General features: G+C 39.5%; 1 protein-coding gene across 1 annotated transcript in view; it reads right to left on the bottom strand.

The window, feature by feature from the left end:
- The window catches only part of LOC146715322 (serine/threonine-protein phosphatase PP1-beta catalytic subunit), a 32,531-nt gene extending 17,267 nt beyond the window's left edge, over positions 1-15,264 (bottom strand). The window contains exon 1 of the mRNA XM_085451726.1: positions 15,151-15,264. Coding sequence (XP_085307852.1) covers positions 15,151-15,202 — 52 coding nt within the window. The 5' untranslated portion in view covers positions 15,203-15,264. The remainder of the gene's footprint in view (positions 1-15,150) is intronic.
- Between the last annotated feature and the right edge of the window lie 536 nt (positions 15,265-15,800).

The raw sequence follows: 15,800 nt of genomic DNA, 5'->3' as shown, positions 1-15,800 counted from the left end.
CAAGCAGCAGAGCACAGACCCACAGTTAAACTTGTTAACACTGTGTAATGGTTTACCCAACCCGTAGTGAACATAACTGGAGACCAGTCACCTGAAACAGTATTGACATTTGCTTGTTTTTACTGTTTTAAATATGTTATCATTTTGATTTCTTCTAACTAGTAGAACCCTTTGCTTAAAAAAGTAATTAGTTTGAATGGTAGACATTTAAATGTTACTTATAAACTATAAAGTTGTAAAGCTCAGTAACATGGCAACAAGAGACCATAAAAAATATTTTAATGACTATAAATGAGTGAGTCTAAGAAAGTTTTTGTTAACTTGAAGGCGAACGACTGAATTGACTACCAGCGAGAGGTGAGGATGCTGGCGATTCACATATTGACAGAGTAGTAAATAGAGGACAGGGTTACCCAGGCAACCAGACCCTGGATGGACCACTTCAGCTTCAAAGAGATGTGTGATGAGCACATCACTCATTGTGTGGACATATCATTAGAAACAACCTAACGTTCTTTGGTTGTCATATTTCTAGGTACAAACTGGGAGGGGTTTTTTTTGTTAAATAAAAACTCTTCCTGCCCAGCATTTTGTGACAGTGACTCATTAAATATTTGGGAGGATCTTAAGAAAAACCCAGCCATCTATTGAGCTGCGTAATAAACCACACCAGAGAGGTGTTGCCACATAAAGCAACAACGTGACAGGGTGTGTGAGTACACAGTCAAACCTTACATAGTAAGGCCAGGCTTGCCCGATCAGTTTTGCAAACATATCAAGGCCAGAGCTATCTGCAGAGTCAACAACTGTAATCTTTGTGGACTGTGTTGCCCAAAATTGATGGTAGTCTAATATTAACCACTGACAAAAGTGAACATCTTCATATCTGAGAAAAAAAAAAAAAAGAAATAGAAAAGCACTGTTTTTGAATCTATAAAGGAAAACGTGGTCGTTCTCTAAAGGAAGGGGTTTGGTTGAGAGTGATTTCCTCTGCTTCGCTGGTTGTAAATGACTTGCCAAGCGTCAAAAGAGGTCAACTATTTTTCCATTCATTTAAGAGAGGGCTTACTTGAACAAAGAGCCAAAGAGAGCGAGTGAAAGATAAGTTAGTTACAGACAGATTCTCCTTCTGGAAGGCATTGCCATATATGGCCGCTGCTGTATGAAGGAAGTAGTCAGTCAGGACAGAGAGGGAGTGCTTGAAGGCTCTGCTGCATGTGATGGGAATAGAAACAGGCTAATGAAGCGCAGGCCAGAGCTCGCACTCAGGGCCACAACAATATAATGGCTGTCAGCTGCACTGGAAAAGCGCTGCGTAGGATACATCAGCGAGAAACACGCGCAGATGTCAGCGCAAACCATAAGCGTGACTACTCCAAGTCAGCAAATTCTACTTATTTTTCCATGAGATCTACATTTGTAATCCTTAATGCAGGTTCAGTATAGGTCTATATATAGCCCAGTGTTATTATACGTGCTACTTGATTATTTTGTTTTTCCTGGGTCTGAAAGGATTGTTTGGAGTGGTCATGTTGTTTCACTGAATCAGTGTTTTTGAATCAGTGCTGAGTCACCGATTAGCTGACCAATGAATTCGTTTTAATTTTATTTTTTTTAAGTAACTTGTTCAATACTCCCTGTCAACTGAAACTGTTCCAAGTTCATCACAGCGGAGTTTCCCGAGAACAATCGGGCACAGGCATCAGTGAACTTGGCCTCAGTTTACCCGACGTTGCACTGAGCGTACAGTACCAGTTGTGACAATTCTCATCTCGACTCAAACAGTATCTTACAAATGGTGCACTTTGTAGTGAAATGTAAATATACTCAGTTATATAAATGTCTGTGAAAAAAAATGTCATCACAACATTGCTCCAGCAATGCCACATGTTTACGTTTCCTAGTACGTGCAACAATAGATAAGCCCAAGCATATCTGACAACAAGAGCCCTGTCTCGGCTTCCGGTGATGATGTAGTAGTGACAAAGGTAGCTATTTAAACAACCTCCAACAAAGCACATAACTTTGCAAAATATGCAAGACAATTGTTCCAGGTAAATGTGGAAACAATACACTTGTTTCACTACTTGAGACAAACACATGCTGTCAAATGCAGCCTGGCTATAAAGGAAAGATACCAGCAGCTGGAGATGTGTGACGCAAATGTAAACAACTGACTCTACAGAGGATTGCTGGAGCACTTTCATTCCATAAGACAGCAGCAACAAACAGTAGATGAACATCACTGATGTGGTTGCATGGTGGAAAATAGAGCCGTTTAGTTATTTTAGTTTTAAACTAAAACGTTAAGCAGTTATTTTATACTTCCAAGGGTAGGCCACCTGAGTTCTTACGTTGACTAGCTGTGTTACCACTATAATGCTACTGCTGCTGGCACCTGGTTTTCACACTTCAAATTAGGAAACATGTCATGATGGTATGTTTTTTTTTTTTTTTTTTTTTAAATCACATTGTTTGTAAACATATCATCATAAAATATAAAGTCCATATTGCCCACAGCTACACAGCACTAAGGAACTTTTAACAGCACATTTGCAGTACCTGGACCTAGCATATTAGTCACAGCACATGCCACTAGTACTGCTGCTCTAATAAGACTCTGATGTTTTATTAGACATTTTCACACAACTCAACACAGGGAGCTCTTTTGAAGTTGCTCAAGTTTCTCTCTGAATGGTGTCTGGTTTCTAAGGGACTCTTAAGATTGCAGTGTTAGCGTGAGCCAATTTTTCCCCAATAGATCATGCACATGGGCCGAGGGGGTGAGCCGACAAAGCCAGCAGAAGCTATAAGACAGGTAGGCTTCACGATAGTAGTAAAACATTTTTTTCCCCTCATATGTTTAGGTTCTGGGTCTTCTACACTGGTTAGTTTAATTATTATCTATATAATTATCATTATTAATATTATCATTATACCTATTGTTGCTGGTGTTTTTGGTTTTGTTAAGTCTGCAAAGGCAAAGAATGTTTGACTTTGTTGAACTTGCATTGTAGTAAGACCACTCAAAACATTGGATGGCCCTTTTGGAAGGTTTCTGTGCTGGAGCTGGCACATGACCATTTCAAACTCAATAGGTAGCATGCTGCAAGTACGCATCTCAATATCAACTTGAAAAACATAAACAAGCTTTTCAACTCGATGGTCTAACACCACAGTCCCACATTTAATTTCACCACCCTAGCTCTCTTGCAAGGTATCACCTGTCAAATAAAGGCACTAAAAAAATTACCCATGACACATCAGCATTATGGCTTAGAAAGGTAGTGCAAAGCTAAAACTGAAGGTGACTGCAAAGTCTATGTTTTGTAAGTATGCCCACATGTCACAATTCACACTGTCAGTTCATTAGTGCCACTTTCTGGCAACTTCAACTTTAACAGAATATCTCTCCTTTTCAAGAAAAGGATTCAAAAGTTCTACTGGGTAGACTCATGAATTTAAAGCAAGTATGACTGTGCATGTTTTTAGACACTGCAGCACCAAAAAAGATGCCGTGTCAGACCTTTTTTAGCCTTCCTCTTCCATTCACTCCAACTGGGCACAAGGCCAGCAGCTCTCAACTGCTCCTCCATCCCACTCTCTCCCACACGGGAGAGATGGAAAACAGTGACCCCTTAGTGAACGAGAAACACAAAGTAACTCTGGCAAGAGGAGCGGGAGCCACTCTTAACTCAGAAATCCAACTGCGATGGCATTTCTGGGCAAGCTTTAGATTTTCAGAGGACGTTTTGTTCGTCTCTAAGTGCCACAGTGAATGGCAGTCTTTGTGGGGCGAAAGAAAGGACGAAATTGAGAGGAGAGACTGGGGGAGATATAAAAGGAGACACAGCTATAGACAGAGAGAGTGGGAGAGATGGAGAGGAGTAGAGAAACGGGAGAAAAATGTAGGCTGACACTGAAGCTTGAGACCCTGCAAACGAGGGACTGAATAGAAGGGAGGGTTTATAGCTAGGCAGCTGAAAAGCCTGGGTGAGCTCTCTGTGCCATGTTTGGTGCCAGGGGGTGAACGCTCCCCGCCACACAGGCTCCACCATTGTTGTTTCCATAACAGAGTGCCACGCCAGCACCCTGAACACCACGCAACACAGCAGCAGTCGACTACATCTGACACAAACAAGCAGGGTGACAGCGAGGAAACAAATATGCATTATGAATAGCTGTAAAATAAAAATTGAATCCAGGAAAATAAAAATAAAAAAGTTACTTTAAATGGCTGTCAAAGTGCTTCAATTTCAGTTCAGACGGCGATGAACTTTCCTCACACAGACACCCAGATGCTAATTAAAATGATAAAACTTCCGAACTGGTCAAACCGATAGAAATTTTGAAAATAGGAACACAAGCAACTCCTTGTAAAAACAATTAAGAAACAAATAAATTCACGCTGCCTGAAAAACAAAGCTAAATACAGCAAAACACATCAGTCAGGATTTACACTGGCTCGAATAATCCTAATGCCCAAGTTTGAGATAACAGGTCTCACGACGGTGGCTATCCGTTTTCGCTTCCTGATTCAGGCTCTTTCACACGTCATGACTCTTTTCAACATAAAATGATCCCTATGAGTGTCGTCTACACCAATCAGACATGGTATCAGAAGATGCAAAGCTGGTCGCAAAAATCTATAGAGAATACTTTAAAAAAAATAAAATAACAGTAAAATGCAACATTGTTGCAAATAAGAAAAGAGATCAATACCACTGAAACTTGTTATTTTTGGGATTTAGTTCACAGAGGAGTAACATAGAAGTACTCAACAGCCATGTGACATTTTGCATATAGTACAGGTATTTGCACAACAGAAAAGTATTTGTGCAAGGTGTAACAGCATGCCCGTCTTCATTACTCACTGTGTTTATCAGACACATCTTTACCCAAGTGGAAAGCAATAGTTAGGTTGCTGTTGGCATTTCCAGTATGTCTTTCAGAAGATGTCTGAGTTAATGTTGAATGACTCACATTAGCAACCACTGCGTTGCTTTGCTTGGCCATTGTTATGCTGCGATTCGTCACGTGTTTTCTGGAACTTGAATAAGTTATATATTGCTTTGTGGCAACTTTACAGCACTCGCTGAATTTGTTCTTCATCACTACTTGCTCTAAATCCAAAGCATTTTCAAATAGCAGATGATGATCCACTTCCAGGATGACTGCATTTGTTCTTTACAGTGCCAGACATTTGATTTTTGTATGGCTAGTCGGTTATCTATAGCATATTGCTGACGCCTATCCAGGAAACTTCACATTGCTCAGTGCAGGGAAAAGGTGTGACTGGCATATGCAAGCATCTCAGACAGTAATTTATTGAGTGTAATTGCAGAATAGCCATTTATCGGTTAATTCCAGTAGTCAGTGACTACTATGACTTATATCCAAAAAGTCTTCTTTAATATGACTTCTAAAGCTTTTTCTTTAAAAAAAAGAAAAAAAAGAAAGAAAATAGCTTCAAGCTTCATATGATAGCCTTCATAAAGGCTATCGTATACTCATATTAAATGTCTAGAAAGTATATGGTATGTGGTATCATCACCACAGTAAAATATCTTACAGTTAGAGGCCATCTAAACAATATGCAATTAAAGATGCACTACACTCTTCTCACTGCGCATTTTACCCCCTTGGCTTATTTGTCATTGTGCTGTTGTCATCTTTGAAAACTGTAAGGACTAAATGGTGGCTCCTTGGTAAAGGAGTGACTCAAATTCAGGAAACATGGACATCTAAACACAAACACCTTTTAGGAGATTTTATGTTCCCAATTTGACAACAACTTGGCTGCTGTTTTTGCCCATAAACCAAGATGACCAAAAAGAAGAAGAAAATAAATAAAAATTCCATCCTACCTCCCCTCTCCCTTACTGGCTGATCCATGGGGCTGTGGCGTTGATTGTGCCACATAAAGCCTACGGGCCACCTGTGCTGGCAGCCCAGACAGAGGGCTTGTTGTCACTAAAGGCCAGCCAGTGTGGGCTTAACATGTGTATGCTGGAAAGGCTGGGGCCTGTAATCGCTGCTTTACTCGATTGCAGCACAGAGACACAGTACAGCAATGGTTATAAACTAATGAGGAGGAGAAAGAGGAGGAGGGGCAGGTGCAGAGAACTCAACAAACAAACAAGAAAACACAAGGCTTGGCCAGTAAACTGTGCACAGGAATGTAGGGAAGGAATACCACAGCTTATATGAAGCATACTAGAGCAGGGCGATATGACCAAAAATATTTATCACGATATACTTTTGAAAATTTGCGATAACGATATAATTGACACTAGACAAAATACTTTACAACTCCACAACTTTATTAGCGCAAAATACAAAACATCAATGTAGTTTCACTTAAACAAGCAGCTGTTTTTTATGTGCATTAAAGTTATATAAAAATTTAACAGTGCAAAGACAAATTCCTTGCTGACAGTTTAACCAAAAGGCATTTCCAGTGGAAATTGGCCGACAGATCCTCAGCATAACCGTGTATAATATCCACAAAACTTAAAAAGGATGAGTATGAAAACAAATGCACCACGCATGCGCGTTTTATCTATATTCTATCGCGATATTTCATTTTCTTATCGTTGCCCAACATTATACCGGTATTACCGTGAACAGTATGATATGGCCCAGCCCTAAAGCATACTACTGCTTGCTACTGTGTTAATGCAAATGTAAGATTTCTATAAACTCTAAACAATTCCGGGTCAATTCAGATGTGATCTAACTAACCACAGCGAGTTGCTGCGAAATCTGACACGAGCTGCTGTGGATCATACAAAAACAGTAGACGGCTGATTGATTTCAAACAGACCATGGTGTCATGCAATCCTGTGTAATGTGGCTGCATTGCTATTGATCTTTTCACCTCACAATAATACCGCATTACCACCCTTTGATTAGACACATAACTGTTTAAACCGTACTTCTTTTGTTTTTGTTTTTATTTTTATAACCAGGAACACAATACATTAGGCAGCTGTGGGTAACTTTGCAGTGTTAGTAATCAGCAGTGCTTTAAAAAAAATAAAATATGCATGCAGGCTCTGATGCAACACAACAAGCTTGATCCTGCATGACCACACTGGTGTGGCTTAATACAAACATTCAAACTGGGATACCACCGTTCTTACATGCAAAACAATGACAGACAGGACTCTCGCGTCCTCAGGGAGGAGTGCAAAATATGACTGCATAACATTACCACTGTCAGACACACAGACCTCCAAATGGCATTTTAATACAGACAAATAGCTTTAGTAAGTAAGCTACACACCATTGTGCTGCTTACCTTTCTACTCTGACTCAGAAGACTGGTCACAGGTCAGTAAATCACAAGTCATTGTTGTACACAGTGACAAATGAAACCTGAGAGGCTAGAAACCTGCATGCTTTGCCTGCTATGCCACTGAGGAGGCTTCAGTAATGTAAGTCATGCTGTCAGTTGATCAGGTTTAGCCTGTCAGCTAGAAACTCCTGTCAACCCCTCCACCAAACCACTCTTGAAGCACAGCTTCAGTGTGTGTCTGTCTTTAGACACACCAACACATTTGCAGATAAATTTGTGCATACCGAAAACCAACTAAAACAAAATAAATGACAAGCCTGAACACAGAACATAGGAGATAGAGACTCCTAGTTCAGAGTTTTCTTCTTCCTTTTTTTTTTCTCTTCAAGCTGATCGATGAGTTTGAGGACAACTATGCAGTTTGGGTTAAAACTTGACAAACTGGGAGTGATGCTGGTCTTAACTTTGTCACAAAACATGCATCATAGGTCCAACCCTAACAGGCATGTTATAGGACTCTCTAAGAAAACAATGACTGAGTAAGAGGCAGCAGGGGAAACCCCATTTATGGCGAGGAGCTGACTGATCAGTACTGAACGATTGACTAACACCTGATTGATAATATGACAATGTAATGCTGCATTTTACAGTAAAGCAGGCCTACCGATCACAACTGGATATCTAACTGCAGCACCGAACATTAGCTAGACGTAATAAATGGTTGTTCAGTCACGTGTGCGTTAATTCAAGTGGCACGCTGCAGTAATTTGATTTACAGCAGTCAGGATTTGATACTCAACAACATTTTGTGTTCCTCTACACAACCAGCAGGTCAGCTCGTAGAGGTTTAACTGCTGTATGGACGCCCCTCAAGTCCCCACCCAGTCTCTAACAGTGACCAAACATTTCGCCCTTGCGTGCGGGCATAGAAATCCTCCTGCCCCGGCTTAGACTTGCCATGTCATTTCCTGAGAAAAACATACTTGAAACACACCCTTAGAACGGATTAGGCAGACATGTATAGATTTTCCTGGTCTTCCTAACCGCTCAAATGTGCTTATCACCCATCATTTCCCTCAGATTACTACTATCAAGCTGAAAATGTGATGCTGATTACTTGCAAGGTTATTGGGTCTGCTTGTTTTTCAAAATGAACTGCCTGTGAAAGTGAATGGCACAGCTTAATGGGACGTCCTTCCACAATAACTGGCACACTTTGACATTTTAACAGCTGGCTGTGGAAAGGAACCCATCTACGACTGTAGTTTTAAGGGATTATGGCACAGAAAGTAAATATCTTTGATATCCTAAATTAGGGCTGTTCGATATAACGATATATATATATATGGACAACGATATAAAAACATTTATCGTTTCATTTTACGCTATCGTTTGTTTCGTGGTGTCCCAAAATAAACTGTTTACGGCAATATTTTTTCATCGTTTTGATGGTCACTATAGTGGCTATATTAATTTCTTAAAGCTCTCTCTTTCTCTTATATTTAATATAACCACACTACGGATGGGCAAGCGACTGTTTATGCATTGTGGTTAGCAACAACGACGGTAACACCACCGCGTGTCCGCTTGTTTATGTACCACATAAACCTTTCACAATAAAGCTCAAGATCCTGTTGAGACTTTTCAAAATAAACTGAATCATGTGTGTTACGTTTCGGTGTGTCAGTGTTTTGTTTTTGCATGACTTATGTATTTCCTGCTTTACTTTGAAAGTCTGTGTTATCTTAGTGTGTTCAGTTTACATTTTCCCTGTCTCGTCAGTTCTAATTTGCCCCAGCTGTGTTTCCCTCCTGTGGTCCATTTCCTGATTGCTCCCTCTATGTATTTAAACCCTGTGTTTCAGTGTGTCATGGTCGCGATCTCCCCCGTGTTGTAAATAGTTTGGTGTTTTGTTGTAAATAAATAGTCTGTTGTAAATAGTTGTGAATGGGTGTTAATACTTTCGTCATGGGATATTTTCGTTTTGGGATTTTGGTGGAGAGCCTTCGTGGTTTTATTTTCCTTATCTTTGTTTTTCTACGTTGCACCCCGGTTGCCTAGGCCGGGGTGTAACATGTGAAAGAGCAGATTATTTATGGATGAGAAGTAAAAAAAAAAAGGTGCTAAAAAATAAACCTTAGACTCAAACGTTAGAACAGGCTTTTCCCCGCAGCACGCCATGTAATAAATACTCACAAAGAAAACGGCGGCTGTTACAACTTATGTCTAAAAATGTATAGTTTCATGCATCTGTTGAAACACTCGACTCCAGCTACATGACGCGCAGCTGGAAACGCTTCCCGCAAGTCGAGCTGCCCGAGATTCACATAATTTACAGAAAATGTTACATTTTTGTGATTTATATTGTTATCGACGATAGAATTCTTATATCGGGATATGAGATTTTGGTCATATCGCACAGCATGAAATACATGAAAAGGGAAAACAAATACAGGGTACTGAGATATTTGATTAAAAAAATACAAGCATTTTATTGCCACTGCATGTGGAAAAATATTATAACATCTCTCTTGAATGAAAGAGTTGGATTCCACACATGTCCAAGAAATGAAAAAGCAATATGTAATATTATGAAAAGGAAAATTAGAAGATCTTTCAAGAGTTAGAACAGCAACAAATTCCACCTTATTGCCATTTTCCCCTCTCCCCTGTATGTTTGTGTCACCCAGAGGGTAGGTTAATTTCTACCAGGGACAGCTGTGGCTGTTGACATTTAATAGGAGATCAGCGAACTCTCCATATGTGCGTCTGTGTGCATGAGTATGTGGCTCTCTGCCTGCCACCAGCCCTCACAGAAAAAGTGAACCATCACACTTTTAAAGTGCTTAAGGAAATCCCTTCCTATACTGACAAAAAGATCTAATTTTATTCACACAGGAAAGAAAAAGAAGAAACGGCTCCCTGGCGTGGAGGTGATTCTAAGCTTCTTCGTGTGAATATCGGGAGGAAACAAAACAAAAAAAAGACCCACAGACGGGTAACTTGCTAAATTTTGAAAGGAAAGCGGCCTGTAGATATAACCTGGGTAAGTAAACTAAAGATGATGATTATCAAGGGTTGTGTGAGTTTGTGCTTTTGAAAGGTCACTTTTTAAAATAAAATGTGACCCTTTGAAGACAAACTGATCCACAAGGGACATTCTGAGTGCTCAGGCTTGTATTTCTGCCCAGTCTAGGCCTAAATCTGTCTTAGTGTTTGAATCAAACTATTGTGTTTTTTGGGACATTTTTTTTCCTAAATGGAAAATACTAGCTGGTGAGAACTTTCCACACTAAAAACAAATTCTAAATACCACACTTGTTTTTGGAAGAAACAGATTTTAAAGTCCCACTTTAACATTAGCATAAATTATATTTTTATACTTGCCACTGTGCTATAATTACGTGTGGCCTGCTAACAAACACTTGAACATTTACTTGTAGTAAAGCACAAAATATGATTGATACCAAGGACAGAAAAGTGAATGCTCGCATGAATCTGAATACACATTTTCTTCTTCTTTGATGGTGCTTAACCATTACTTAACCAAGTGTTTGGTCATTTTTATGAAAGCCAATTACGTAAAATTCACTTGATGTGTAAAGGTTTTCTTTACAATCCATAACAGAAAATCCAATACCTTTTACAGTTTTCCCCCACACAACTAAACTGGATTTACAGTGAGAGCAGGTTGATGCATATGATTATGTCTACAAATCTAAATAATAGGAATACACAATGTTTGTGACCATTATTCATATTCAGCTGTCTACCCAGTTAGGACATCATACAGCAGACAATTCGACTATCCAGATCAACAGGAAGCGACAGTATTCCTTGTCCTGCTCTGCGGTGTTCAGCATAGCGGCACATAAACCACACCTCCACCTGCCACAGATTCTAGAGAAGCTCACAGAGGACTTCCAGAATAGACGAAGACTACTGTTGCTAGATGCAGTCCACGGTGGTGGTGTTGAGTCTGTCCAATCGCAGGACGAAAGACTCTCTGGGGAAGCAGCTCAGTGACATTGAGGGTTGCTGCAAACTGCTTAGCAGCAACTGCAGTCTCAGAATTATAGCAACTGGATTGGCCATGAATAAGAAAATAAACACTGGCTTTGAAATTTGAGAAAAAAAAAAAAAGATGCTAAAAGGACTCCCAAATTATTCTTGGACAAAAGTAACCTACTCCATTTTGGAGTAAACAAGTAATTTAAATGCAGGAACATTGGATTTACTTGCAGCCCTGTTTTAATAAGATTCAAAACCTTTTGTTTAAAAAAAAAAAAAAAAAGCCCACAGAAACAATGTCGGATAATCTCATTACAAAAACATTATCACACCATCCAAACTGAAATAAGTATGCTCAACAAAATCTGGACATTGCAGCGATACTAGGAGACATTTCAAATGTACCCAGTCCGTCTATTACTAATCACCGAGTATTTGTGACCCATCACCCGAAAACTATTTTTGTATACATCCAGTTTTGGTTATGAGTCAGAACGAAAAGCCTTCAGTTATGATGCCCCTCTGATACTATGCTCATCCCAACAAAAAGGCCAGACATTTTCAAATGGTTGTTGATGAAAAGTGAATGAAAGGAGATTGATAGTTGGATACATTGAGGGCTCACATCTGGAAGCTTTTAGGACCAGATCCCTCCAAATTCCTGCAATGAGGTTAACTGCTAAACACGAAGCGAGTATACTATAGTCAGTTCTTGTAGGCACAGTACTGTGTTACTCTACATATCACGCACAAAGAGAAAACAAGCACCATTATGTCACTGCTCCCGTCAGTCCAGATGATTAAGTTATACTGACATGCAGAGGTGTGGACTCAAGTCACATGACTTGGACTCGAGTCAGACGCGAGTCATTAATTTTATGACTTTAGACTTGACTTGAAAAAATGTTCTAAGACTTGTGACTTGACTTGGACTTTTACACCAATGACTTGGGACTTGAATTGGACTTGAACCGGTTTACTTGAAAAGACTTGATATTTCACCCCAAATATAAAATTTAACATGCATATTATATAGAGATTGAAAATGTGACGTCATTCACGGGTAGAACCGCAAAGGATTCTGGGAACTCGTGGCAAGCGGTACTAGCGCACGCAGGCTTTCAATTAAAATCAGTTATACAGCGATAAAAAGAAACACAAAAATATCAAGAAGCTGTTGTATTATTAACTGCAATAGCCGGTCGCATGACAGCCACGGGAAGCCGACGGGTAAAGAGATCGGTTGTTATCGGATTACGTCGTTGAAGAGAAATTGTTCATGTTTCCGAAGTAACAAAGACGCGACGGATGGCCTGGATTGCAGCCATTCAAAGACCAAATATAACGTCCCAGAACACTCCAGCTCACAGGTTAGTCTGCTCCAAGCATTTACACGAAGGTCAGTGTTTTTTAGTAGTTAATACGTCATTTTCATAACATAATTGGTGATATAGGTTACAAGCAAGAACAGAAATTGTCGCGCTATGCTCCTTTATTTATTGTGCATAAATAGTGAATTGTCCTGACACAATATTGCGTTTCGCTTCTGTTATTATGGTACATTGACAAAAACATATACTTTTATTCACAGGATAAAACAGGTTTTTTGTATCACTAATTGCCCAGTACGATTACAGCATACAATATTGTTGTCACTGCTACATTTCTGTGATGGGTACCAGAAATTATTTCCACTACTAATTAATTACCGTTGAGCTCAAAGGTCCTATTAATAAACGGTTAAGGAATGTGTATTTATGACGACAATTTGTGAGACTGGTAAACTTATGATACGTACGATGGTCTTTCGTTCTACACGGTGCATTTCAAGGTCCTGTACCCATCCGTCGGTAAACTGTACCTGGGCTTGTTGCAGTGACCTGAAGTTACTAAACTTCATGAGTGTGTGCACTCACTCCAAGAAGCGTATAATTATAAATATGCATATAAATATGCTAAGATGAGATAGCTGACTTCATCTAACTAGCAAATGTTGTCCAGGCTACGTTGGTGATACAGTTTTTTTTAATGTGTATGATATTTTTGTCATGCGATTTTAAAGCTGGTCCTACAACCGCATCCAAGAATAACATGCAGCTTATCTCAGAACTGTCGGTGAAAATTATTCTTGGAGCTAGGTTTAATTGAGCTGCATTTTAAAGAGGTGCAATTTCACAATTTGTGTATATTTTCTAAGTTCACTATTTTGTCATGTGTTGAGAAAAACACAGATTTAAAAATTACATGGTCTAATAGTTACATTTAGCATATAACTGCAACATTATTTTTTCGTTTGTTTTTTTTAAAGACTCGAAAGGACTTGAAATTCAAAGTTTCAGACTTGTGACTTGACTCGGACTTTTACACCAGTGACTTGAGACTCGACTCTGACTTGCCTGACATTACTTGAGACTTGACTTGAGACTTGAGGATAAAGACTTGAGACTTACTTGAGACTTGCAAAACAATGACTTGGTCCCACCTCTGCTGACATGCACTGTACATCTACACTGGGTTCAATCATTAGCAGAAGTTGCTGTGCATGAGATGATCTGGCATGAATGCTTGTTCACCACTGACTCAGAGAGATATAATCTCCCTGTTTATAATCTATTTTCAAGAAATTCTCATCGACATCAACTCGTCTGTCTGTCAGAATCCCTCATTTAGCACTAAGAAATCATCCCCTGCTGCTAGCCAACACATAACAATGGAGTAGAGGCAAAAACACTTTTACACAACAGCTCAGCAGAAAAGTCCACATGCATATGAGCTACGACAGAATACAGAATTAACAAGTGTCTCTCTGGATAAAGTTGAGCCACAGCTAGTATTGAAAAGATTCCTATTCAATGTAGTACTGTTGACAAAATGTGTGTTCTTTATGATCAAAAGGCCAGCTGAACAAACTATATGCACCGGTTCATGGATAAGAAAACACACGGAGTAGTAGAGCTAAAAGTTTGGTTTAGGTTTTGAACTCCTACAAGTATGTTTTAATGGGAATACTACCGAAGCCTGTGGCTTGTGTAAACATCGCCACTTAGCAATATGCGCCAGAAAACAACAGAGCTGCAGTCTTCAGCTCAGAAACCCTTAAGCCAAATCCCATTTAAAAAAATTTGAATTTTTCTTAGAATTAAAGACAAACCCAATTTTTAGAAATCAGAAGCAAGATTTTGCTTCCTCGTAGATCGGGCAACTGTTGGGACACTTTCGGCTACACTCAATCATCAATCTAAACTTTATTTTTAAAGAAATGTCAACTTTTGCTGAGCATTTGCCCCTGAAGCTATCGCCCTCCACCGTGTATTTTGAACAGAGCTTTTGTAAAGGAGCAGAGACTATAATAGGTTAAAAGACAGTAGAAGCAACTTGTTAAGTATTTCATTTGGTGCATTCCAAAGTGATAACACAAATGCTGTGACGTGAGTAAGACAGCACTTAATTACTATACTATTAGCTAGTTAGTCTAAGATGGATAGTAAGATAGGTCTGACATTATCTTCCATCGAAGCACAAACAGCCCACTAGCAAGAACTTTCTTACCACTTAATCACCAAAACCCTCAAAATGCAGTTTACAAAAAAGCTCGAACATAGTTGCATCCAAGTGAATTACAAATTAATCTAAAAAGATCCGTGAAAGAAAGACTGTTGCTGACTAAAAAGGTGTGCCTGTTGTTAACGACAGTGAGGACCAGTCCTGCTCACTCCAGAACCGGGCAACGCTAACACGTAAAGCGGGCCTTTATTGTCAAAAATAAAACCTAAATAAGTATTAGGGGCTAACACTGGGCAAAACAAGAATACACAAATAAAACTTGGTTGTGAACTCACCCTCTAAAAGCCTGGAAATCAGCGAGTCGACGTCCAACTCCCCCTCCGCCATTTCTGTAACGAACAGCTCTGCCCGCCGCAGTCTGAAGCAGGCAGGGCAGACACCGCCTCACCGCACAGAAACCGCCTCCCTTTCGCGGCCTCCCATTTAGGGCCATTACGCCTCATTCAACTACACCTCGGATATTTTAGTTTCTAGAACAGAAAGGAGAACAGTGGACATTTTTTAAAAACATAGTAATCCTGCTCATAAGTTTCACATACTTTTTTTCCTCCTCATTTTCTAATTCAATCCTCATATTCAGCCATTGCTATATAAAGCCTGGCTCAACCATAAAGATCATGATATGAGGGTACAAAAATGTATTTGTATTAGAAAAGAAGGGTAGCCAAAAAAAAAGATGGTCAATAGCATATTCACTCTTGCTTTTTACGTGTGATTTTCGATTGCGTTGAATGCATCAGCTAATCCAGTGCTTCTTACAGCAATAATCATAATGATAACGATGCGAAGATTACCATTAGATATACTCTATTTATAATGGAACATCGTTTACACTAAGAAAATAAGTTTTCGTTTTCACCATATTCTATCAAAGGACAGGTGTCTTAAAGGGCCTGATTTATTCACCTCCAGCGCCCCCTTCTGG

This window comes from Copadichromis virginalis, linkage group LG3 (genome assembly GCF_057382275.1).
Source record: "Copadichromis virginalis isolate Kocher_CV1m ecotype Utaka linkage group LG3, C_Virginalis_male_GT1.1, whole genome shotgun sequence".
NCBI lineage: Eukaryota > Metazoa > Chordata > Actinopteri > Cichliformes > Cichlidae > Copadichromis > Copadichromis virginalis.
The sequence above is the reverse complement of the archived record's forward strand: the minus strand, read 5'-3'. Positions and strand labels throughout refer to the sequence as shown.